The 26,920-nt window shown below is 43.2% G+C and overlaps 1 protein-coding gene across 1 annotated transcript; it reads right to left on the bottom strand.

Moving 5' to 3' along the window:
• Positions 1 to 10,755: 10,755 nt before the first annotated feature.
• Positions 10,756 to 22,506, bottom strand: LOC117469911 (GTPase IMAP family member 7-like). Its single transcript, XM_034114384.1, has 4 exons — positions 22,491 to 22,506; positions 15,957 to 15,992; positions 15,645 to 15,758; positions 10,756 to 12,163 (listed from the first exon to the last, which is right to left on the bottom strand). Exons 1-4 carry the CDS (start codon positions 22,504 to 22,506, stop codon positions 11,397 to 11,399), a joined length of 933 nt encoding a protein of 310 aa, XP_033970275.1. The 3' UTR covers positions 10,756 to 11,396.
• Between the last annotated feature and the right edge of the window lie 4,414 nt (positions 22,507 to 26,920).

Raw genomic sequence — 26,920 nt, 5'->3', positions numbered from 1 at the left:
TTTAGCCCTTGATGCAGCTATTTCCACTTCCATTTCCAGTTGCTCCCGCTTTTTCCTGAGCTGTTCCTTCTTTTTCCTGAGCTCTTCCTCTTGTTCATCCAATGCATGTTTGTCTTTTAATAACCTTTGTCGTGCCAAGAGAGCGGCCATGTCAGCCTCAGCTTTGGTGCATGATGATGTAGTTGAAACACTGGACCTGGTTCCAGCAGAGCTCCGCTTGCGAGACCCAATGCTTCCTATGTTTGAAACACTGTCGCTTGGTTTTATTTCATCTTGTGATTCAGAAGTTTCAACATTTCTCCCAGAGTGTTTTGAAACATGAGACATACTTTGCTGGTGTTCATCAGATATCTCAATTGAGGGAACATGTGCAATGGTGCTGCTCGGTTGTTTCCCAGTTTCAGAAAGCCATTGCTTGACATCGTCGATAAATCCATTATTGTATTTCAGTGTCTTGGCAAACCATACATTTTGTTTTTCCTGTTCGTCTGCAGGAAGAAGAGGAATGACAGACTTGTGTAACAGGGTGGTTTCTTTAACCAGTTGAATTAAATGCTCAAGTTGAGTTTGTATTTGTGAGGCGTTGTCATCCCTTTGCATGAGATCCTTCATTGTCTTAATCACACTTTTCATTTTGTGAACCTTTGATTGACGTTCCTTTTGGAGCTTTTCCATTTTATTTGCCAAAGCCTTGGCAGTGAGTATCGACTCTCTCTTCTGTTCATCCATTTTTGCCACATTGACATCTGAATTTGATCCACGTATTGACATATCCCTTTAATGTTTTAATGAATGAACAACAAATGCTCCAATCCACACAGCCAAACGCTCAATAAATCACTGCTGCCGACAATAGACAACCTCTAGCGGCACAAACCAACACACGCAAGCAACAAGTCAGTTCACACTGTGTTCAAACAAACATTTACACAGCTTGAATGAAGAAGTTACATACCGCTCGCTCCTTGCTGTGTGGATTGTCCGTCAGTCTTTATCCTCCCGCGGCAGCACGCTGAAGTTTGTTTCCTTAAGCCGCTCTCCAATACAGCGGCGATCACGGCGTTTATTAGAAGTATTCGATGTTCTCGCGTCCAGGAGAGGAGCTTAGAATGAAGAGACTAATGGAGTCTCCGAAAAGGTTCAAATTGGTGAGTTTAATTAAATGGCACGATGATACAACAAGCAGAGGGTAAGGGAAAAGACAAAGCCGGTGTTGTCTCTGGTGGCTGCAGCGAAGAAGGAGTCCTGAATTGTCCTCTGCCGTTCTCCTTTATCCTCTCCTCGTTCCCTCCCGCTGTGAAGATAGGGGGTACGTCCTCCTCGGTCTTCGATGTTTGACATCGCGTAAAACAGAGGACTTTGACATTCTGTATTCCCTGTCTACTTCCTTAAGCCTTTTCTCCTTCTTATCTCTTTCATGACTTTCTATTTAATACCTTATAAACAGCTGTAAGTTAGTTTAAAACATTGTTCGCGACATGCTACGTACTGACCGGATATGAAGGATTTTCAGAATAAAAGCTTGGCATTGAGACTTTGAGAACTTCCGGGTTTTTTTCACAATAAAACAGCTTTTGAAACTGACGATATATTTTAGACTAATTATGCTATTAACATTGATTTTAATTTCTAACACGTTTCAATGTTTCCTTTTAACAGTGGCGTTTTCTCCCGGAGGCCAAGGGAAGCCAGGCTTCCCCTGTTTTTTCGGATTGTAGTTATAATTTAAATAAAGAAATAAAAACACTTTGTTTTGTTTCGATAATTCTCCTTTGCTGTTGCTGCCGGCCCGTCTCTCCCCCACTCTCATTGAGTATTTTACAAAGAAAGAGTGAAACAAACAGCGCCCCTCTCTAGATGTTATGGTGAAACAGTAGATTGCATTCACTGTTGCGAGAGGAGGCCACCGGAATCTGGCTTCCCTTGGTGAGGGATTGACCAATCAGATGAGGCCCACGTGATGCCCCTGCCAACCTGTGATTGGTCAGGGCCATGCCAAGGGAAGCCAGCCGTCTCTAGCTTCCCTTCAGAGGCCCGAAGTTAAGTAAACTGATATAAACTCCCCAAACAGGTTTTAAACTTTGAATCAAATCGTGTAAAACCTGAAAAACCTGAAAATCTCCGCTCTGCTGACCACAATGCACTCCAGTTCGGATAAAAGTGAGGCAAAGTGGCTTCACCCCATTCAAACCCTTCTTTTTTATTCATTACCGAATCTGCACTGCGCATTGTTCTTCTTCTTCTTCTTTAGATTTTATTGGCGGTTGGCAAACCAACTTATAGGTGCATTACCGCCACCAACTGGACTGGAGTGTGGACAAGAGACTATCCAGAAAACAATAAACAAAAGAAATAAAACACAACAAAACAAACAAAAACAAAACAAACAAACAAACCAAACAAAACAAAACAAAAAAGAACCAAAACTCTAGATTATTTTAAATGTATCAGTTTCTCTTAAAAATTTAATAATCTCACAATAAATATTGCCTGATGTTTTCCCCAACAGCCCCGACATCGACAAGTCACTGAATCCTGCCCTCTTCAGTGTCTGGAAAAACACACCTCTCTGAACACTATATTTCACACAAATCATTAAAACATGTTCCACAGTTTCTGGCTGGCTACAGTGTATACACTTTCCGGTTGGATGCTTTCCTATTCTACTCAATGTATGATTGAGACCTGTATGACCTATTCTCATCCGAGAAATGACATTTTCCTCCCTTCTTTTAAACCCCACCTTCCTTCCATCCCCCACATACCTTTGAATGTTATAAAGATGTCTTCCTGTATCACTAAGGTCCCAATGTTCTTGCCATGTTGTTTGTGCATATTTATGTATGAATGTTTTAACCTCCGCTTTGCTAAGTGGAACTTCTATGTCTATGTTCATAATTCTGAGTGTTTGTTTGGCCAGAATATCCACCTGTTCATTACCCTCCACACCAACATGAGCAGGAACCCAGATGAAACTAGTTGCTATGCCTTTGATTTGCATTTTATATAAAATTAGAAATATTTCATTTATTATGTCCATTCTAAATGAAGATCTGCCTGATCGTATACTCGATAATGCTGAAAAACTGTCCGATGCAATTACACTATTATGTATTTCCTTCCCCTCTATCCATTTCAATGCCAACACCAATGCCCACAACTCTGTCGTGTATACTGACACATGGTCTGTTACCCTTTTCTTTATATGTGTATTACTCACTGGGATATAAACTGCTGCCCCTGCACGCCCTGTCTCTGGATCTTTGGAGCCATCTGTAAATATGATTGTTGAGTCTGAGTAATTACTTGCAAAATAATTCTGGACTATGCGCCATACTGGTAGTAGTTCTTTCTTTTCCTTCAACTCCCTTTGTATATTGAGGTCTACCCTTGGCAATGGGAATAACCAGGGTGGAATGGACGAGATTGGAATTGTGGGGCAATACTGTATTTTATTCAAACCTATACTTGCTGCTTTAACATCACCAATCCATCCAAAACTTGTTAAATGTGACTCATTGTGCTCCCAGCAGTCTTTCAAAATACTTTTCGCAGGATGACTATCACAATGCCCCTGAAGGTTTACCCAGTATGCCAACATTAACTTAACTCTTCTTATCCTTAAAGGCATTTCTCCCATTTCCACCTGTATTGCTGATACTGGAGATGTTTTAAAAGCTCCACTACATATTCTCAGGGCCTGAGCTTGTAGGACATCCAGTTTTTTAAGGTTTGATTCTGCTGCTGCCATGAACGCTATACACCCATAATCTACTACAGGTCTCATGAGTGCCCAATATATATTCAGAAGTGATGATCTACTCGCTCCCCACTCCTGTCCCGCCAAACACCGAAGTACATTGTTGACCTTTTTACATTTATTTTGAACTTTGCCTATATGATTGCTCCATGTTAGCTTTCCGTCAAACCAAACACCAAGAAATCTTATTGTATTAACCTGTTCAAGAGGTTGCTCATACAATTTTAACGATATAGGAGCAATTTTATGCCGTTTTGTAAAACAAATGACCTGCGTTTTAGCTACTGACAGTTTGAATCCCCATTTATTTGTCCATTTCTCCACTTCAACTATTGCAGCTTGTATTTTCTTTCCAACATGTGCTACATTGCGACCTTTTGCCCACAAAGCCCCATCATCTGCATACAAAGATTTTCCCACACTTGGATGAACTTGATTAAAAATGTCATGTATCATTATATTGAACAGCAACGGACTACATACACTACCTTGCGGAGTACCATTCTCCACAGCATAAACACTTGAGTACTCTGCACCTACTCTTACTTGTATTTTCCTGTCCAGTAAAAAATTCATAACCCAATTATATGCTTTACCACCAATTCCCAATGATTTTAACTTGATTAGTAGTCCTTCCTTCCAGAGCATGTCATAAGCCTTTTCAATATCAAAGAAGACTGCAATCACTACTTCCTTGTTGGTCTGTGCTTTCCTGATGTCTGATTCTAAGCACAATATAGAATCCATTGTATTCCGACCCCTACGAAACCCACTTTGATATGGGGACAACAGAGCTTTACTTTCTAAGATATATGTTAACCTTTCTGTAACCATTCTTTCCAAAATTTTGCATAAATGAGATGTCAGGGCAATAGGTCTGTAGCTAGATGGATCTGAAGGGTCTTTCCCTGGCTTTCGGATGGGCACTATTATCGCTTCTTTCCACACTGAAGGAAGTTGGCCAGAATCCCACACCCTATTAAACAACCTTAACACAATGACTAGAGTGTTATCTGTCATGTGTTCCAACATTTTGTAACAAACACCATCTTTCCCAGGAGTGGTTTGACGAGCACTAATAATTGCTCTTCTCAACTCAAACATACTAAAATGCAGGTCCAACTGATCCCCTAACACTTCTACTCTATCCAATATTCTCGGGTTTTCCATTAGTGTATTATTTCTGCACTGCCTGGCTTCCTCTGTAAGGTTATCCGAACTATGAACTTTCCTAAATGTTTGAGCTAGAAGTTCCGCCTTTCCTAAGTTTGTGACAGCCATTATGTCCCCTCTGCTCAAAACTGGCAACTCATAATTCCTTCGAATTCCCCCCATTCTCCTAATCATGCCCCAAACATCTGCAAGCTGTACTTCTCTTCCAATACTATTGCAATATTGCCTCCAAAAAGTGCGTTTTTGCGTTCTTATTGTTCTCCTTACTATAGCCTGGGCCCTTTTATACTGATTCAAAGCTTCCTGAGAATGGAGTTGTTTGAGTTGCCTGAATGCTTTATTTCTGTCTTTAATGGACTTGCTACATTCACCATTCCACCAGGGTACACTCTTGGTACGCCTAGCTCCTGCAATTTTCGGAATTGTTTCTTTAGCTGAATGAATGATAACCTTGACCAGCTCATCATTGAATTTATTTATATCATCAAAATGTTCCTCTTGAAGTGTTTTACATCTATTCGTACTTACAACTTGAAAGGCATCCCAATTAGCCTTTCCCAATTTCCACCTAGGAATTTTCTTTTCCTTTTCAAAACTCATGTTGGTTCCAACTTTAGTCATCACCGGATAATGATCGCTGCCCACTGTAGTATGCTTTACCACATCCCATGTACTTATACCTGCTATAGCACTAGATACAAATGTCAGATCGAGTACTGTTTCAATATTCTTCGTGCAATTATATCGTGTTCCTTCCCCAGTGTTAATACACACTAGCCCGTGGTCATCTATAAATTCCTCAACTACTGCACCATTTGCATCTGTGCTACTGCTTCCCCATAGCGAGTTATGTGAATTAAAATCCCCACACCATATTACTTTGTCTTGCAGTGAACCCCCAGCATCCTCTAATATACTTTGATCTAATTTCCCACATGGATTATAATAATTTACTATATCTATAGGTCCTCTATCATTCCATACCCTTATAACTATTGCCTCATGCTCTGTACTTACATGCATAACTTTGTAACTTATACCACTCTGTATGAATGTTGCAACTCCTCCCCCTCTGCCAGAGTCCCTATCTCGTCTAACTGCAGTATATCCCTTCACAATAAAATCCAGTTGTGGTTTCAGCCATGTTTCCTGGATACAAAGTACATTAGGTTTCTCTCCCAGGTTGTCAATATATTTTTTGAACTCTTGTCCATTTGCAATTAAACTTCTAGCATTCCACTGCAGTACAATTAACACCATCAGGATGATCCACTCCATGTCTGAGATTGTTGGACGTCATCATTCAGGATATCTTTCACATGTTCCCAGTGCATCCCTTTCACATCAAGGTACTTTTCAGCTGATTTGACAATTATTTTGATTCTTTCATTCCGGCTTTTAGTCTGCGCTGAACAGTTGATAATCTCTGCCATAAACAGTACAAACTCTCTTTGACTCACTATCAGAGTGTCCTCCTTCAACTTAACACAGTTGTGAACTTTTTCTGTTTCTTTGCTCTTTTTGTTGTTTTCCATTGTAACCTGCGTTCCTCCTGAAACTGTCTTTGCTGCCTCTGCATAGCTAACTCCCTGCGTCACCCTGACTCGCTGCACCTCTTCTGCTTTCTTGCTAACCTCACATCCACGGTACGCTGAGCTATGCTCCCCTCCGCAATTGCAACATTTCAGCTTTGCCCCTTCCTCACATTTGCCGTATTCATGATCTCCACCACATCTGCCACACCTTTGTTTTCCCTTGCACACTGCCGCCACATGTCCAAATCTCTGACATTTAAAACATCTTAGTGGTGGTGGAACATACGGTCTCACATAATAACACATATATCCAATGAGTATCTTTTCCGGAAGACTTTTTTCATCAAAAGTGATCAGAACCGAAAGACTATCCTCTTTGATCCCATTGCGGTTTGCTTTCATGCGTTTGACATCACTTATTCTTGCATTTGTTATATTCCCTTTCACATCCTCAGCTGATATTCTGACGGGGATTCCTGTCACAACTCCCCTGACTAGCTTTCTACCACTGAACAGTGAACATTCCACTTTCTTACCCTCCACAGTACTCATCGTTATTGCTTTCCCCTGTTGCTCTCTATCCCTACATTTGATCAACATTGATCCATTCCTCAATACTTTAGCACTCATCACCTCCCCGATTTCTTTACTGATGGATTTAGTTAACCGTATTGGGTTCCACACGCCAAACGAAGCTCCCTCTTGCGCAAGTTTCACAACCACCATGAACTCCTGTTGCCTATTTCCGACCACTCTTTCGCTCCTTTCACCCTCACTATTGCTCTCATCCGAATTAGTATTTCCTCCCTTTTTACGTTTATTTCTCCTCACTATATCCCATTTTCCATTTTCACAACTCCCGCCTGCGCCTGTTACGTCCATGTCTCCTAACTCGCTTCCTGCCTCGTCACTTCCCTCTGCCATCTCTCGTCCAGTCACAGTCCAGTGTTGCCACCGCCGTCCTCGTTCACACTGCGCATTGTGCGGCTGGTATTGCATTTGGGGGGGGGGGCCGTGTCTGCATAAATTAACCCAACCCAAAAAAATGGGCTTCCCCTAAATTTTTCCCCACGCCACGCTACTGCCTTTTAATTCCACAGCGTCCCAGATCGATCCTAGGAATCCCCGTATATATCCTCGATTTCCGTAGATCCACGCTGTGGTACAAGTCTTTTTGTTGACTTAATATTGCGGCAGTAATCTTTCAAACAAAGTGCCGCGAGGGACTAAACAAGAGTGGACGCGCAAAAACTCAGTCTTTCCAACAGTATGCGTTTGACCTTTTATTTTCAAAGCAAAAGTTCAATAGTCCATATCCATATGTATATTCTTTTATGCGTGCATGCGTGCATGCGTGTGGTCAACAAAAATGGTCCTTCTCCAGCTCACTCCCCCTCCATCTATCACAAAGTGCGCAGGTAAAAGCAACCGGATATAACCGCAAACGTCACGACACAAATCCTTTGACACGCCCACCACCTATAGTGACTCAAAAACATGTACCGTAATAAACACAGAAAAATACTTCAAATGTGGCCCCTACAGACAGGTTTTTATATAAATGGATCAAAAAGAGAGAGAATCTTTGTTCCTGAAACTTTCAGAGTCTCTTTACACAGAGGGGACACATGTTGATGAAGAAGAGACATGAAGAAGAGGGGACACATGTTGATGAAGAAGAGACATGAAGAAGAGGGGACACATGTTGATGTAGAAGAGACATGAAGAAGAGGGGACACATGTTGATGAAGAAGAGACATGAAGAAGAGGGGACACATGTTGATGTAGAAGAGACATGAAGAAGAGGGGACACATGTTGATGTAGAAGAGAACATGAAGAAGAGGGGACACATGTTGATGTAGAAGAGACATGAGGAAGAGGGGACACATGTTGATGAGAAGAGACATGAAGAAGAGGGACACATGTTGATGAAGAAGAGACATGAAGAAGAGGGGACACATGTTGATGTAGAAGAGACATGAAGAAGAGGGGACACATGTTGATGTAGAAGAGACATGAAGAAGAGGGGACACATGTTGATGTAGAAGAGACATGAGGAAGAGGGGACACATGTTGATGTAGAAGAGACATGAAGAAGAGGGGACACATGTTGATGTAGAAGAGACATGAGGAAGAGGGGACACATGTTGATGAAGAATGAGACATGAAGAAAGAGGGGACACATGTTGATGTAGAAGAGACATGAAGAAGAGGGGACACACTGTTGATGAAGAAGAGACATGAGGAAGAGGGGACACCTGTTGATGTAGAAGAGACATGAAGAAGAGGGGACACATGTTGATGTAGAAGAGACATGAGGAAGAGGGGACACATGTTGATGAAGAAGAGACATGAAGAAGAGGGGACACATGTTGATGAAGAAGAGACATGAAGAAGAGGGGACACATGTTGATGGTAGAAGAGACATGAAGAAGAGGGGACACATGTTGATGTAGAAGAGACATGAAGAAGAGGGGACACATGTTGATGTAGAAGAGACATGAGGTATAGAGAGGGGACACATGTTGATGTAGAAGAGACATGAAGAAGAGGGGACACATGTTGATGAAGAAGAGACATGAAGAAGAGGGGACACATGTTGATGAAGAAGAGACATGAAGAAGAGGGGACACATGTTGATGAGATCGACAGGAAGAGGGGACACATGTTGATGTAGAAGAGACTGAAGAAGAGGGGACACATGTTGATGTAGAAGAGACATGAAGAAGAGGGGACACATGTTGATGAAGAAGAGACATGAAGAAGAGGGGACACATGTTGATGTAGAAGAGACATGAAGAAGAGGGGACACATGTTGATGTAGAAGAGACATGAGGAAGAGGGGACACATGTTGATGTAGAAGAGACATGAAGAAGAGGGGACACATGTTGATGTAGAAGAGACATGAGGAAGAGGGGACACATGTTGATGAAGAAGAGACATGAAGAAGAGGGGACACATGTTGATGTAGAAGAGACATGAAGAAGAGGGGACACATGTTGATGTAGAAGAGACATGAGGAAGAGGGGACACATGTTGATGTAGAAGAGACATGAAGAAGAGGGGACACATGTTGATGTAGAAGAGACATGAGGAAGAGGGGACACATGTTGATGAAGAAGAGACATGAAGAAGAGGGGACACATGTTGATGAAGAAGAGACATGAAGAAGAGGGGACACATGTTGATGTAGAAGAGACATGAAGAAGAGGGGACACATGTTGATGTAGAAGAGACATGAAGAAGAGGGGACACATGTTGATGTAGAAGAGACATGAGGAAGAGGGGACACATGTTGATGTAGAAGAGACATGAAGAAGAGGGGACACATGTTGATGAAGAAGAGACATGAAGAAGAGGGGGCACATGTTGATGAAGAAGAGACATGAAGAAGAGGGGACACATGTTGATGAAGAAGAGACATGAAGAAGAGGGGACACATGTTGATGAAGAAGAGGGGACACATGTTGATGTAGAAGAGACATGAAGAAGAGGGGACACATGTTGATGTAGAAGAGACATGAAGAAGAGGGGACACATGTTGATGAAGAAGAGACATGAAGAAGAGGGGACACATGTTGATGTAGAAGAGACATGAAGAAGAGGGGACACATGTTGATGTAGAAGAGACATGGAGAAGAGGGGACACATGTTGATGAAGAAGAGGGGACACATGTTGATGTAGAAGAGACATGAAGAAGAGGGGACACATGTTGATGTAGAAGAGACATGAAGAAGAGGGGACACATGTTGATGTAGAAGAGACATGAAGAAGAGGGGACACATGTTGATGTAGAAGAGACGTGAAGAAGAGGGGACACATGTTGATGAAGAAGAGACATGAAGAAGAGGGGACACATGTTGATGTAGAAGAGACATGAAGAAGAGGGGGACACATGTTGATGTAGAAGAGACATGGAGAAGAGGGGACACATGTTGATGAAGAAGAGGGGACACATGTTGATGTAGAAGAGACATGAAGAAGAGGGGACACATGTTGATGTAGAAGAGACATGAAGAAGAGGGGACACATGTTGATGTAGAAGAGACATGAAAGAAGAGGGGACACATGTTGATGTAGAAGAGACATGAAGAAGAGGGGACACATGTTGATGTAGAAGAGACATGAAGAAGAGGGGACACATGTTGATGAAGAAGAGACATGTGTCCCCTCTGTATAAAAAGAGAGTCTCTTTACACAGAGGGGACACAAAAAGGACAAATGTTTTATATAATTGTATTATTTGAAACCCCTCAAGGTTAGAAACATGACAGACCTGTTGGGAAATGACATATATTAAAAACAATAAGAATACAAAACATGTTTTTAATATTTCTGCAGCTTTTCCCAGAGAGCATGCTCAGAAATCTGCAAAGCATAATGTATCACTTTAATCTGAAGAAATAGACACGATTTATTGGTAAATGTACGACAAGGCTTTTAAAGTGACGTTTTCTTTCTGAGAATCACCCCCCTCCCCCAGGGCTGTACGCCTCTGCAGCTTTATGGCTTGATGCAGGTGCTAAAGGTCATAACATAAAGTAATACAGATTGACAGAACTGCTGCTCCTGATAACCCTAAGCACTCAAAGCAATCGCCCTTATTCTAGTTCCAGAATTTAGAGAATCAAATTGCAGAACTGTTCGGAAGAGACGCTGCGGATGTTGATATTTGATGTTTCTTTTCGTGACTTCAAATGCAAAGACCCAAAACCTCCATATTTTCTCACAGAAGTTAAGACCTAAACATCTGTGTACAAAATGCAAATAATAACACTTAACACATTTAACTTTCTGTGTTGCAGCTTAGTTACTCTTAGCAAAGAACATACGGCTGAGAAGAAGACAGAGCAGAAGAGTGATTGAGTGATTTAACATTTACATTTCCAAATCTGTTTTCTCACATGACTTCTAGAAAAAGGCTTTCAGGACTGGATATTGAGCTTCAGCTTCTCGTTGAACTGGGAGAGCACTTCCTGGAAGGAGTCGGAGGGCACCGTCTGCTCCACCACCAGCCGGACCCCGCTCTCTAGGACCTGGTAGTACCGCTTCAGCTCCTGCAGCTCGGCCTGCAGACGGTGCTCTACCTGCAGACGCTGATGCTGCTCCTCCCTCAGCTTCTTCTCGTACTTCCTCTCCACCCCTTGGATCTCCTCCCTCAGCTTCCTGTCGTAGAGCTCCCTAAGCTCCGCCTCTCTGCGGTCCAGCATCTCCACCACCTCCTCGTAGCGGACGTTGGAGTAGAACTGCCCTCCGTTAGCCTCCAGCATCTGCTCCACCTTCTCCAGCAGATCCAGCACCTGTCCGCGGTCGTTGGCCCTGGCGTTGTTGAAGATGTGGAACCAGTTCCCCGCCTTCTTCAGGACGGCCCTCAGCTCGGGGCCCGCCTCCTGCAGCAGCTGAGGCCCCATGGCGTCTCCGTGGGTGAAGAGGACGATGGTGTGTTTCCAGGCGTCCGCCCCGAAGATCTGCTCCATCTGAAGCACGGCGTCTCGCTCCTCGCAGGTGAACGGCCCCACCCTGATGACCAGCAGGAAGGCGTGGGGCCCCGGCGCCGACATGTTGATGCACTTTGAGATCTCTCTCTTCACGCTGTGCTCCGGTAACGAGGTGTCGAAGAGCCCGGGGGTGTCCACCACCTCCACCTGCCTCCCAGAGACCTCCCCCGTCTGCTTACAGCACTCCCTGGTGACTGGGGGGAGGAAACACACAATATGTTACACACACACACACAATCTGAAACACACAATATGTTACACACACACACACAATCTGAAACACACAATATGTTACACACACACACACAATCTGAAACACACAATATGTTACACACACACACACACACACACACACACACACACACACACACACTCTGAAACACACAATATGTTACACACACACACACAATCTGAAACACACAATATGTTACACACACACACACACACACACACACACTCTGAAACACACAATATGTTACACACACACACACACTCTGAAACACACTATGTTACACACACACACACACTCTGAAACACACTATGTTACACACACACACACACTCTGAAACACACTATGTTACACACACACACACACACACACACACACACACACACACTCTGAAACACACTATGTTACACACACACACACTCTGAAACACACAATATGACACACACACACACACACACACACACACACACACACACACTCTGAAACACACAGAATAATCCTGAACACAGTTTCTCACCAAAAGCACATTTTACAAACAACATTTGAATGCATTGTGATAATGTTAAATTGTATCTTTGACCAACACTCATTTTAACTGAATAGAGCTCGAACCCATCGTAATGTACCTCTATGGAGCCTACGTTAGCATTAGCTGTTAGCCGTTAGGAATAGCCATTAGCTTTGTTAGCGTTACCTTGAGTATTTAGCCAAGCAGAATATGCTACCCACCGGCTGCTAGCAGCTAACATGAACTAGCCCTTCGAGCCAAGAAATAACTCCAACGCCGCCTGCGTTAAAAACAACACATTCGCATTCACATGTTGTTATCATTATTGTTTTTTTTTGGAGAAGTAATATTTTGAAGTCAATGCAGTGTTTGATGGGTTGATGATTGGAGTATAGGGGGGATGTGTTCGGAGCGTAGGGTGGAGGTCTTGGAGGATAGGGGGGATGTGGTCGGAGCGTAGGGTGGAGGTCTTGGAGGATAGGGGGGATGTGGTCGGAGCGTAGGGTGGAGGTCTTGGAGGATAGGGGGGAGGTCGGAGCGTAGGGTGGAGGTCTTGGAGGATAGGGGGGATGTGGTCGGAGCGTAGGGTGGAGGTCTTGGAGGATAGGGGGATGTGGTCGGAGCGTAGGGTGGAGGTCTTGGAGGATAGGGGGGATGTGGTCGGAGCGTAGGGTGGAGGTCTTGGAGGATAGGGGGGATGTGGTCGGAGCGTAGGGTGGAGGTCTTGGAGGATAGGGGGGATGTGGTCGGAGCGTAGGGTGGAGGTCTTGGAGGATAGGGGGGATGTGGTCGGAGCGTAGGGTGGAGGTCTTGGAGGATAGGGGGGATGTGTTCGGAGCGTAGGGTGGAGGTCTTGGAGGATAGGGGGGATGTGGTCGGAGCGTAGGGTGGAGGTCTTGGAGGATAGGGGTGATGTGGTCGGAGCGTAGGGTCGAGGTCTTGGAGGATAGGGGGGGATGTGTTCGGAGTGTAGGGTGGAGGTCTTGGAGGATAGGAGGGATGTGGACGGACCGTAGGGTGGAGGTCTTGGAGGATAGGGGGGATGTGTTCGGAGCGTAGGGTGGAGGTCTTGGAGGATAGGGGTGATGTGGACGGAGCGTCAGGTGGAGGTGGTGGAGGAAAGGGGTGATGTCGTCGGAGCGTAGGCTGGAGGTCTTGGAGGATAGGGGTGATGTGGTCGGAGTGTCAGGTGGAGGTGGTGGAGGATAGGGGTGATGTCGTCGGAGTGTCAGGTGGAGGTGGTGGAGGATAGGGGTGATGTGGACGGAGTGTCAGGTGGAGGTGGTGGAGGATAGGGGTGATGTCGTCGGAGTGTCAGGTGGAGGTGGTGGAGGATAGGGGTGATGTGGACGGAGTGTCAGGTGGAGGTGGTGGAGGATAGGGGTGATGTCGTCGGAGTGTCAGGTGGAGGTGGTGGAGGATAGGGGTGATGTGGACGGAGTGTCAGGTGGAGGTGGTGGAGGATAGGGGTGATGTCGTCGGAGCGTAGGCTGGAGGTCTTGGAGGATAGGGGTGATGTCGTCGGAGCGTCGGGTGGAGGTCTTGGAGGATAGGGGTGATGTGGTCCGAGCGTCGGTTGGAGGTGAGCAACAGTGTAACTGGAGTTGGTGTTGACGGAGGATTTGTCCTATTGGGAAGATGTAGATGATGAACTGAAGGGGACCAAGTACAGAACCCTGAGGGACGTCATGATTGACGGGGGCTGTGGGGGATTTGGAGTTTTTGATGGAGAAGAATTGATGTCTGTCAGAGAGATAGGATTTAAACCAGGAGAGGGAGGTGGATGCCGATGGAAGACTGGAGGCGGATGATGAGGGTGGAGTCGTTGATGGTGTCGAAAGCGGCGTTTAGGTCAAGGAGAACGAGGTCCCAGCTTCAAGGGCTAACCGCACTGGGAGACTGTCAGGTGACGACGAACAACCAATCCGTAAACACCAGTTTTGGGTAAATGAGAAGTGTATTATTTCACTGCAGGGCCAACGCCAGAGACTAAGATCTTTACAGTGTTTCCACTCTATAGGACATTTTATGAGCTCTGCTGGAATATATCTTCTGGAATCACACAGTTATTAATTCGTGTATACATTACATTAGGGCTGTGCAATTAATCGTATTTTAATCGCAATTACGATTTTAGCCTGCCACAATTACGAAAACAACATAATCGAAAAAAACAATTATTTAGCTTTGCTAGGTTGTGACAGTGCACTGCAACATATTTGATCTAATTAATTTTGGTCTCATTTATTTGTATTTATCATATTTATATATGTTTAGTAGCTTGTGGAAGTGCGCTCCAAAATATTTGTTGATCTTGTTTATTGGTATTTATTATTTTGAAATTATTTATTTAAATGTATCATTTATTTTATTTATTTTTGTATTGGTTTTTCAGTTGAATTATACGTTCAGGGTAATCAACAGTTAAAAAGATACTGTTCAAATTATTATTTGTATTTGTTTTAAAGTTCAATAAATGGATTTTTTCAAAGTCAATGAATAATCGTATTTAATAATCGTGATATCAATTATTGACCCAAATAATCGTGATTATGATTTTTGCCATAATCGCACAGCCCTACATAACATTACATGTTACTTGTTAGACGCTTTTATCCAAAGCGACTTACATACTCAATACTGTGGGCAATCCCCAGAGGAGCAATTTGGGGTGAAGTGTCTCAGGGACACAACGACATGCTGACTGCAGTGGGACTCGAACTTGCTACCCCGTGATTCAAAGTTCAGCGCACTAAATTCAGCGCACAATTCCACTGAGCCACAGCCTCAGTATACTTATATATTACCTGACCGTGCTTTGCAGAGTCTGGCTGGAGTGTTAATTGACAGCAGTTACATGAGCTTCAAAAGGAGCATCATAGCTGCGCTCCAGTACTAGAGAGCACTTCACCCCTGACAGTGAGCGTTGTGCTGTTACCTGAGGACTGATGGACTGCGGCGCTGAAGGCATCTCTTCCCAGCAAAGTGTTTCCACAGGAGCTCTTCCCTGCTCCAGTCTTCCCAAGAAGAACCAGCCTTAGCTCACTGAAGGCTGGGACAGGAAAACACATTCATGAGATTATCACTTTCTATTAGAAATCACTAACTTTACTCTTTTGGCTCAAAGGTGTGTTTTCCTCTGGAGTAAAGAGTGGCTTGTTTTGTATTAAAGGGACCAGGCTGCCCAACATGAGGCAGCATCTGGAACATGGACCGACAGATGTTTAAATGTGTTGAAAGTGATTCACACCTGGAGGAAAGTCCTTGCTGTTTCTCTTCTTCTCTCCTGTTCAGGGACAGAGACACATTTATTATTAATAATCAGGAAACCTCACATTCAAGAGGACACATCATATCATATATTATAATATACACTTATACACGTATTATTCATACTTACCTTAACACACTGTATTCCTCAGATTATTAGGAACTAAAGGTCATTTAGAAAATACATGTGAAAGTAAAGTCAGCCTCAGTTTAAACTCTGCTTTTAAATGTGGTTTATTAAACGTGTCTTCCTCTTTAACATGTCTATAAAACTTATTTATTCAAACATTTCATTATCTAGTGCTAAAGTCTTTTAAACTTTACTCACACTAAATAAATAAAATTATAAAATACAATAACGTGCTTTAACCAGTGGGTGTCCCTTTCTATCAGCTGTGCACCGTTATGGCGTAAATACAGCCTATCTACCAATTGGATCAAATATAAAAGTCAGCCGAATTAGTGTTGATACTGCAAGGAGACGTATTGTGTGAAAAGAAATGTAAGATGATGTTTAATTGCTGATATATTTAAGATCCACGTCAAGTTTTCAGTTTTGGCGGCAGTTCCTGTTTGTCTAGAAGTCTTGTCATCAGGGCTCTATAAATAGAGTTAACTACGGCAGATATGTCATATTTAATGCAGCCGAAACGTGTATTACAATGCCGTTATGTGATGACTTTCAAAGAGAAAAGCAAGCACACTCGGAAATAATGTATTATTGAATTGTTTTATACAGTCTATGGTTGCTACAGAGGATTGTGGGTAATGTAATGTCTTCGGCCCATCCAAAACTCATAGAAAACGACTTGTTTCTCAGAATTGAAGGGGAAACGTGACAAAAGCATTGTACACACACTAAAACCTATCAATGTCGTTTAATTAACAAGGATAATCTGGTGTTTTTGAGTTGATGAGTAGTGGAGATATCACTGTCAAATCAATCGACAGTAAGGAGAATAGTTACTTCCGGGTGTACAATTCTCCGTTATCCAATGGGAATGGACGCTCACATTGCCTTTAACAGCCTCCGACACAAACGAATGCCGTGCTTCCCTAAGCGTCAAATACCGCCGCCGATGGGAATACATTGCAATCAGTTGAAAGCTCTTTGCGTCCGTTTATGAAGCTGAAGGAGCCTCGGAGCGTCCCAACTGCACGCCACGGGACCCTGACCAAGCGTCGCTCCTGGACGCTTACCCCTAGATTCCACCGGGTCCGTCTGCGGCGCGTTACGGGCGCGTTACGGGCGTGTTACGGGCGTGTTACGGGCGCGTTACGGGCGCGTTACGGCTGCGCCGCGGTGCTCACGGCGATCGCGGCCACTCTAGTCAATGGGTGCTATTCCACCACACGCAGCGCGTTACGGATCAGAAGCGTCCCAGAAGCGTCCCAGAAGCGTCCCAGAAGCGTCTCGGCGCAGGGCTCCTCTAAAATTAGGTTGAATCCTATATTTGTCGCGGCGCAGCCGTAACGTAAGGTCGGGCAGGCAGGAAGTGGAACGTTCAGAGCATATATAGCATATATATTAGGGCTGTCAAGTTAACGCGTTAATAACGCGTTAACGCAAAAAGAAATTAACGGCACTAATTATTTTAACGCGATTAACGCATGTGTATTTTTTGTCCTCGGCCGCCCCGTAGTTTCAGAGCGCATCGAGTTTAAAACACCATCTACAAGCTGATGCTGACAGCCCCGCTCCTGCCGCCCGCTTGTGGCAGACCACACTTCCACGCTCACCGGCAGGCCCGGACTGGCCATCGGGAGGACCGGGAGGGAGTGTGTATGTGTGGGGCGAGCGAGGCACACCTTACGTGTTGTTGTTGTTGTTGTTAGCATCTGGTGCTAGCTAGCTGCGCTAACGGATATAAGGAGCTGTTTCAATGACATTTCGCCGACAACTGCGCCGAGCACTTGACTTTATGCAGGTAGCCAGACAGTGGGACATTGTACGAAAAGTCAGCACACTCAGCACGGATAGTACGCGCAACATGATTGCAGCGTCTAGGCAGCTCCCGTTCGAGCATATATGCCTTGAGCTGCACATAGCTCCAACGATCCATCACAGTGGCCCGTTCTCATTTCATCAAATGTCCCTCCTCGACTCCCCTCCTCGACTCCCCTCCTCGACTCCTATCCTCGAGACTTAGTCCCGCCCACAGGAGATGCGAGCGGAGGAGCCGAGGAGGGGAACCGAGGAGAGAGGAGGGGAAGCAGCAGGCGGTTACAGAAATTAGAACTCCTCTCCTCTGAGCGGTCATTTTAAAGAGACGTCCATTAATGATGACAGGAGGCACAGCAGCCCTCTGTCTGATGGACAGATGTGTTCATGACCACTTATATATTTACTTTTAATTCATTCATAGTGCGGTATAATGAGACAATAACAGGCTACAGATGCGGACATACACACACACACACACACACACACACACACACACACACACACACACACACACACACACACACACACACACACACACACACACGAATATATACAATTTCAGAATCAAACAGAGCACTCTCATAATAACGTAACACTATCAGAGACTGGATATATCCCCCCCCCCCTCTCTGGTCGCTACAATGAGGGAAATAAATGACGGGCCAAAAGTTTTATTTACAAGTATTACAAGTAAGCAGAGGACACCAAACCAACTGAGACCTGTCTGTCCGCTGCATCTACGCACACACTGTACCACACACACCTACACCACACACACGCACCTACAGCTCCTAAAGCATATCATCAGGCTACAGCCGTTGTGTATTTTATTATGTGAAGCACTAAATGGTTTTAGAAAAATATCGACTTTGTTTGTAGATATCTACTAAACTAAAGCAAATAAAGAGAGTAGGCCTGTAATACTGAGTGATATATATTATACACACTGCTCTGCTTTCTGCACGGACCTCACAGCTGTTCTCACTGTAAACATCGCGTCGCGATGAAAGCAGTTAATAAAATAATATCCAGGGGATGCATGCAGAGCTGTCATTGGCTGAGATAAGTCCGGCCGTGCGTCTCGACTCTTTGAAACATCACTGTTGCCGGAAATGCATCCACGAAGGAGCCGTGGAGGACTGTGGAGGACCCATCAGTGTATCCTCGGTTATAGCTCCTCCAGAGAGCCTCCTCGACGCTCGATGCTCGGTCCTCGATATGCATTTCGAGAAATGAGATGTCCTTCAACATGGCGCGCTAAAATTCATTTCCGGGTCACTACCGGAGGACCGAGGAGTCGAGGAGTCGAGGATGGGACATTTGATGACATGAGAAAGGGCCAGAGACAAGCGAGACCTGCGCAGACCTGCGCAATTGCGATCAACGTCTTGCTAGTGCGTTGCATGATGGTTAGTCATTTTGTCCGACTTGCTCTGGAGCAGGCATGGGCAAACTAAGGCCCTGATTCTGTTTATTTTACCTTACTTTAATAACCATCCGTTCACTGTTATTGATCATTGTGGAGAGGCAGACGTTTTCCTGTTGTTTTGTATTATTGCAGCTATCGGATGGAATCAATACATGGGCTATATTTTGGCCATCACAAGTATAATCATAACGAAAACTACGCCGGTAAAATATGCGTGTAGAAAACGGCTTATCCCACAATATGATAGCAACAAGTAGTCAAGATAGTCTGATTAGCTTTGGTTGCTATGCAAAAACAACATCACCTGTAGAATGCCAGAGAAACTTTCATAACAGCGTTGTGATGCCAAACAGCTTTCAGACTAAAACACATTCACTGATGGGGATGGGGGATATTTATCAGCTGCTTGTGTGACAGTCAGACAGTGAAGACTTCACAGCGGCCGATGCCGTGAGTTAACAGTAGACTAAACTCCGGTGGAAGAGCAGCACTGCAGCAGGCAGTAATGCAGCTGAACCACATTAATAAACAATGCACCACGGCACTCTGGAGAAAAGTATAAGGTTGGAGAAGTAGTTCTTTAATTTAATCTGGCTTCGTATGATTAAAAACGACCCGACGCAGTCCTCTATTGATGTTGTTGTGAGCGGTGTTGCGGAGAAAATCAGCGACGTAAAACGCTGTGTGGGTCATAAGAAGGCACGTAAATGGTTACGTCATGACGCAAACGATGATGCAATAACGCAATAATTCACCTTTGAACCTAATTCACCTTTGAACCTGCATCTGTAACAATGAGTGGACCAAAGAAAAGAAAAGTCAACATTGAGTGCCGAGTGTATAATGAGGAGCGGACAGCTAAATATTTTTTTACCGATCTGCTACTGGCCCGGCCCGTCTGTCACATTTTAAAACTCATAGTGGCCCCCGAGCCAAAAAGTTTGCCCACCCCTGCTCTGGAGGCTCGCCTACATGAGACGTTGAAATCTCGCGGGACAAAGACGCCCGCAGACTTGAGAGCGAGGCGCGGCGAGGCGGCGCAGTTTCTCTCCACGGGCTGCGGAAGCGAAATGCTTGATGGGAAACGACCAAGCCCCCAGGAAGTGCGCCGGACTCAGATGAAAATATTCGTGCTGGCCAAACGGCGGTACTACACTTCCGTTTGGTTGCCAGGCCCGGAAACACTTTTTCCCATTGACTTACATGGGGAAAGAGTGGTCTGTAAATCGTTGGATAATTTTTTTTAAACTAAATAAACTACCCAGTATGAACACTTGTATAGCCCTTATTAAAAACATTCGTTCCTCAAGTTGTAAAAATGTGCTAATAACGTTATTCTGTGAGTTATTTCCCTCTGCATTATGAACGCGCATCTAACCCACGGGACCGCGCCGCCCGGCACGTTCATGTTACGTGTTCAGCACTACATGCGTTTATCTTTACCCATGGATGCACAATAAGAACGGACCCATATCGCCTTACTGCCAGCCCACGGAGCTGTAATAATGGATATATTGCACATGTTTGCTGTAATTCATCATTTGTAAAATATTATACTACATGGGCTGTATGATTAAATCTTGTATTAAATAAAGTTAATATTACCGACGTAGATTAACGTCCCTGTAGCTTCTTATTGCACTTGCAATATACCATTAAAGGAGTTGAACGTTGCTGTTTGCTATTACTATAATACCACTCAGGGATAAGCCAGAGTTTACAACCTTTGCATGTGGGCACAACACGTTTTGACCCAGATTAATTAGCTATACCATATGATATCGCTGAGGAAGTCGTCATACATATACATATATAAATAAAGTAGGGCTGTCAGTCGATTAAAATATTTAATCGCGATTAATCGCATGATAGTCCATAGTTAATCGCGATTAATCGCAAATTAATCGCACATTTTTTATCTGTTCTAAATGTACCTTAGAGGGATATGTTTCAAGTTTTTAATACTCTTATCAACATATGAGTGGACAAATATGCTTTATATGTTTGTTTATTATCATTTGAACAATAACAAATATTCTCATGAATATTAAACACAACAACCTGAACATTACAAATATTCGCCTCAATTCAACCTGGAACCTCTCTCATACAATAATATGTGTGTGTGTGTGTGTGTGTGTGTGTGTGTGTGTGTGTGTGTGTGTGTGTGTGTGTGTGTGTGTGTGTGTGTGTGTGTGTGTGTGGAGACACTGTGATGGATCGTTGAGCTATGTGCAGCTCAAGGCATATATGCTCGAATGGGAGCTGCCTGGACGCTGCAATAATGTTGCGCTGACTTTTCGTACAATGTCCCACTGTCTGGCTACCTGCATAAAGTCAAGTGCTCGGCGCAGTTGTCGGCGAAATGTCATTGAAACAGCTCCTTATATCCGTTAGCGCAGCTAGCTAGCACCAGATGCTAACAACAACACGTAGGTGTGCCTCGCTCGCGCGAGTCGCGCCACACATACACACTCCCTCCCGGTCCTCCCGATGGCCAGTCCGGGCCTGCCAGTGAGCGTGGAAGTGTGGTCTGCCACAAGCGGGCGGCAGGAGCAGGGCTGTCAGCATCAGCTTGTCGATGGTATTTTACACTCGATGCGCTCTGAAACTACGGCGGCCGAGGACAAAAAATACACATGCGTTAATCGCGTTAAAATAATTAGTGGCGTTAATTTTTTTTTGCGTTAACGCGTTATTAACGCGTTAACTTGACAGCCCTAAAATAAAGATATATGTGTCAAAGCTCTAATCAAATTAACAGTTGTATTAATTATACTTGTATATGTATATATATATATATATGTATATAGCCTGTGTTGTATATTTATACACACAAATGAACAACCTTGTGTGTGTCAAATAACAAGTTGTATTGTAGTGTTTATTTTAGTGTTGTGTTATGCTTATCCACATTTTGATTTCAGAGCACAGGAGAAGGCACAACATAAAGCTCAACAGTGAAGCTGGCAATGCTGAACAAAACCATCTAGTTATAATATTTATTCAGCTGAAAAAGTCAAAGCTCTACGAAAATGTAATTAAAAATACATTAGCATTTCAGGTAGAAATCAGCATTTTATATAGAAATTCACAAATATAAGAAATGAAACCTAAAAGAGATGTTACAAAATGTATACCTCTGATGGCTGGCATAGTAGAACTAGGTGAAAAAAATAGTGACAACAATTTTTAATACAATTTATATAGATTAAAAGGTAATATAATATTGATTACAATGATTCTATTAAAAGATCCACCAAACATGATCAACAGGAAAGCCCTCTGAAGGCATGTCATGGTTTGAAAAAAAGTTGAGGATGGGGTCCAGGAGAGACTTCATTTTGTTTAAAGAACATTTATTGACACATGTCATATGATAAATGTTAAGTCTTTGGGGATTAGACCCCGATCCTGAAATCCTATATCTAAAGGGGGAAATGCAGCCGTGAGCATATAGGGAACCCCCCGGGGTCTAGACACTGGTGGTGATGCTGAAGATCTGGATTTGATGAGGAGATGGGATGAAGAGGAGGTGTGATGATGAGGTCTTTGGATTAGCTCCCCTGGCACTGGATATGATGAAAGGAGATGGGATGAAGAGGAGATGTGATGAGGTCTTTGGATTAGCTCTCCTGGCTCTGGATATGATGAGGAGATGGGATGAAGAGGAGGTGTGATGATGAGGTCTTTGGATTAGCTCCCCTGGCACTGGATATGATGAAAGGAGATGGGATGAAGAGGAGATGTGATGAGGTCTTTGGATTAGCTCTCCTGGCACTGGATTTGATGAGGAGATGGGATGAAGAGGAGGTGTGATGATGAGGTCTTTGGATTAGCTCTCCTGGCTCTGGATATGATGAAAGGAGATGGGATGAAGAGGAGGTGTGATGAGGTCTTTGGATTAGCTCTCCTGGCACTGGATGTGATGAAAGGAGATGGGATGAAGAGGAGGTGTGATGAGGTTTTGGATTAGCTCTCCTGGCACTGGATGTGATGAAAGGAGATGGGATGAAGAGGAGGTGTGATGAGGTCTTTGGATTAGCTCTCCTGGCACTGGATGTGATGAAAGGAGATGGGATGAAGAGGAGGTGTGATGAGGTTTTTGGATTAGCTCTCCTGGCTCTGGATATGATGAGGAGATGGGATGAAGAGGAGGTGTGATGAGGTCTTTGGATTAGCTCTCCTGGCACTGATATGATGAGGAGATGGGATGAAGAGGAGGTGTGATGAGGTCTTTGGATTAGCTCTCCTGGCACTGATATGATGAAAGGAGATGGGATGAAGAGGAGGTGTGATGAGGTCTTTGGATTAGCTCTCCTGGCTCTGGATATGATGAGGAGATGGGATGAAGAGGAGATGTGATGAGAAATACTGTTTTCACCCCAACCTCTGCTGCTGAATGATTTTATATATTGTTACTAAAAGCGCTTGTCTTTGAGATTATAATGATTACACCAGAAAGTCACTCTTTGTGGGATTTATTTGTTCACATTTTTCCCAGCCACAAGATGATTTCATTCATTGGAGGCCTCAAAGCTGAAGGTATTGATGCACGGATCAATGCAATCCTTTACAACAGCATTCCACTATGGTTGGGATGTCTGTAAAAAAAGGAGAAATAATCTTAAACAAAACAAGTGTCTCAATATAGGGAAACAAACTGTGACAAAAACATATCAATTAGATCAGAATCAGAATACATTTACATTGTTACAGCAGAAAAGAGCCAAAGACAGCCTAATGTTACTTAAAGTATGCATAAAAAAGTATTAAAGATTAAAAACCAGAAATTATAATAAAAAAAGTTACACATTTTACAAAATACACATCCTGTAACAGTTTGGAGGATTTAGCAGCCTGGTATATTTAACAACAAGGGGTGTTATAGTCTGTGTTGTAGTGTGTGATATTGGTATTTATGGAAACATTTTACACCTTTCCTTCAAGTATTATACGTTTTAGTTACTTGTTGGGTACTTAACATGAATAATCACAGTTACTATCCTTTTACACCATCACATTTCAATGAGAAATAGGCTATATATCCACCACAGTAATCCATCATCAGCTTTACTTTTTAGATAAAGATTTAAATCACAATTGATCATAACTCCAAATACATATATTTGTATATTACCAAGTGGTTTCATGTAGGCTACAACCCACACAAGTATTAAATTAAGCTCTGTTGCTTGCAGGGTTCATACACTTTTTCACCAATGATTTTCCATGACTTCTCCATGACCTTTACCTAATTTTCCATGACCAAAAAAATGACTCTTTCTCAGCGGTACCACTGAAAATGGTTTATTTGAACATGGAACAGGAAAATAACGTTCATATTTCTCTTTTTGATTATAATACTGATGAACGTTCAAAACAAAGCACTTTGGCAACTTACCACATACGTTTTAAAATGCTTAATAAGCACCGTAACTTTCATGATATCATTTCTCGGTCATAATCGGTTATTTCCGTGAACGGCCGACTGTTGTGAGACGGTAAATGCCGCGGCCGCAAGGCATTGTGGGGCAGCATTTTCTCCTCTCCTTTAGGTTAGGGAGGTCCAGTGGTTCCTAAGCTAAAGGAGGTTATAAAGGAAGCTTGAAACCTCCTTCCCTTTGGCTGCCACTGAGGGACTTCCGGGTCATTTCACTCCGTTAGGAAGGTTCCTAAACTAAATGGACTATTCGACCGCAACCCAGTTCTTATTATACATCCATGGATACGACTCGCTGGTATCTCGAGCTGAGAGCTCATTGGTGGTCTTTACCCCGTGCTGCTGATGAAACTCTCCATTGGCTCGGCAAAAGTGTGTTGTTGTTTTGTGTCAGTTTTACGTCGCCACTTCCATTCACATTTTTCATCATTGTTCCACAATGTTTATCATCATGACATTAATATCTATATATTTTATACTATACTTGCACTGCTTACCGTTACTTTATATATCTTAGCATATTCATACACACTGTTAATACTGCTCACAGGCTGCTGTGTATATCTAGTGTATTCATACACACTGTTAATACTGCTCACAGGCTGCTGTGTATATCTAGTGTATTCATACACACTGTTCATACTGCTCACAGGCTGCTGTGTATATCTAGTGTATTCATACACACTGTTCATACTGCTCACAGGCTGCTGTGTATATCTAGTGTATTCATACACACTGTTCATACTGTTCATAGGCTACTGTGTATATCTAGTGTATTCATACCCCTCTCTGTTTTTTCATCATTCAATTCATTCTATATTTTATTCTGTAGATTGTGTACATTACTTTTCACTTTACTGCTTGTTGCACTCCTGGTTAGAAGCTAAACTGCATTTTGTTGTCTCAGTACCTGTAATCTGTGCAATAACAATAAAGTTTAATCTAATCTTGAGCAGGAACAAATGTATTTACTTAGTACATATCTGACATTAACGATTAACCTGTTACGCACCATCCGCCCGGTACCGGGCGGATAAACGCGTCATTTGCAGGAAACAACGTCTAAGGGATCTTAATATTTAATAAACTATGAATGTTTTATATCCATGTAACGGGAAGAAACTCAGCTAACTGATCTTTTTAATTTTCTTTTCCAAAAAAAACCCACAATGCTAGCACTCAGCCTCTGAATTAGCCACGAGCAAAAAAATGTAATCTAAAACGGCACTTAAACTCACAATAACTCCCTTATTACTTATCCTAGATGCACAGCCAACCACTCGTTTTTGGTCTCCTGGAGACACTGAATCTAATGGTGCCCACCTCAACACTCAGTGATAAACATTTGCGACGCTATAAACGAAAGCGTACATCATAACATGTGGAGCTAGGTAGCTAGAAACGCTAACATGGCTTACCTTGGTCAAAACTGGTCTTCAATGGCATTAAAACGATAAAAAAACGATGCTGCAGTTAATCCATAGGTTAATCCAATGTGTCTGTGTCCTCTTTGAAATGATTTCTGATAATCCATAAGCAATAAAACTGCTTTTTAGTTTCCAAATGCCAGAGCTAGAATGTAGCTCCACTCTGCTTTACATTTACATGCGCGAAGCCCCCACCTTTTCTCTTCACAACGTGTGTGTGTGGGGGCCTCCCCCTTCGATTCTATTGGCTCTAATGGTCAGAAAGAGGTGTCAACCATCAAAAACGACCAAGGGGGGCCAGAGATATGGAAAAAAAAACATTTTCACCCAAATCACCTCAGAGGTGGGGTGGTTTTGGCTAAATCTCTCTAAAAAGGTCAAATGTCACTTGTTTTGCATCAATCTTGATACAGGGTACTTATTATATGTTGTACTTTGGATTCCTAAAGCTTTTAGTCTACTAACCCATCATTCAAGGGTAGTATTCACTATCTGTAAAAAATAAATTTTTGGACGGACACTATAATTTACAGTTTTTTACTATGTAAAATCTGAATTGTCTTTAAAATAAAAAACATCTATATTGATTCTGACACTTCTACATCCAACTCACAGATGTAACCTTGCTTTGATAAAAGAAATTATTCATATAACCCTTTTAGAAGTTAAGTTGTAGTCATTTGTTTTGGGCATGTCATTT

The sequence above is a fragment of the Trematomus bernacchii genome, unplaced genomic scaffold (assembly GCF_902827165.1).
Source record: "Trematomus bernacchii unplaced genomic scaffold, fTreBer1.1, whole genome shotgun sequence".
NCBI classification, from domain to species: Eukaryota; Metazoa; Chordata; class Actinopteri; order Perciformes; family Nototheniidae; genus Trematomus; species Trematomus bernacchii.
Note: the sequence above shows the minus strand (reverse complement) of the source record. Positions and strands in the feature narration are given on the sequence as shown.

Excerpts from the sequence above, each read along its gene's own strand:
- LOC117469911 (XM_034114384.1), bottom strand. Across the intron at positions 15,759-15,956 it reads CAGCAAGGACTTTCCTCCAG|CCTTCAGTGAGCTAAGGCTG; the intron begins GTGTGAATCACT and ends TTCCTGTCCCAG. Across the intron at positions 12,164-15,644 it reads CGCAGTCCATCAGTCCTCAG|TCACCAGGGAGTGCTGTAAG; the intron begins GTAACAGCACAA and ends TCCTCCCCCCAG.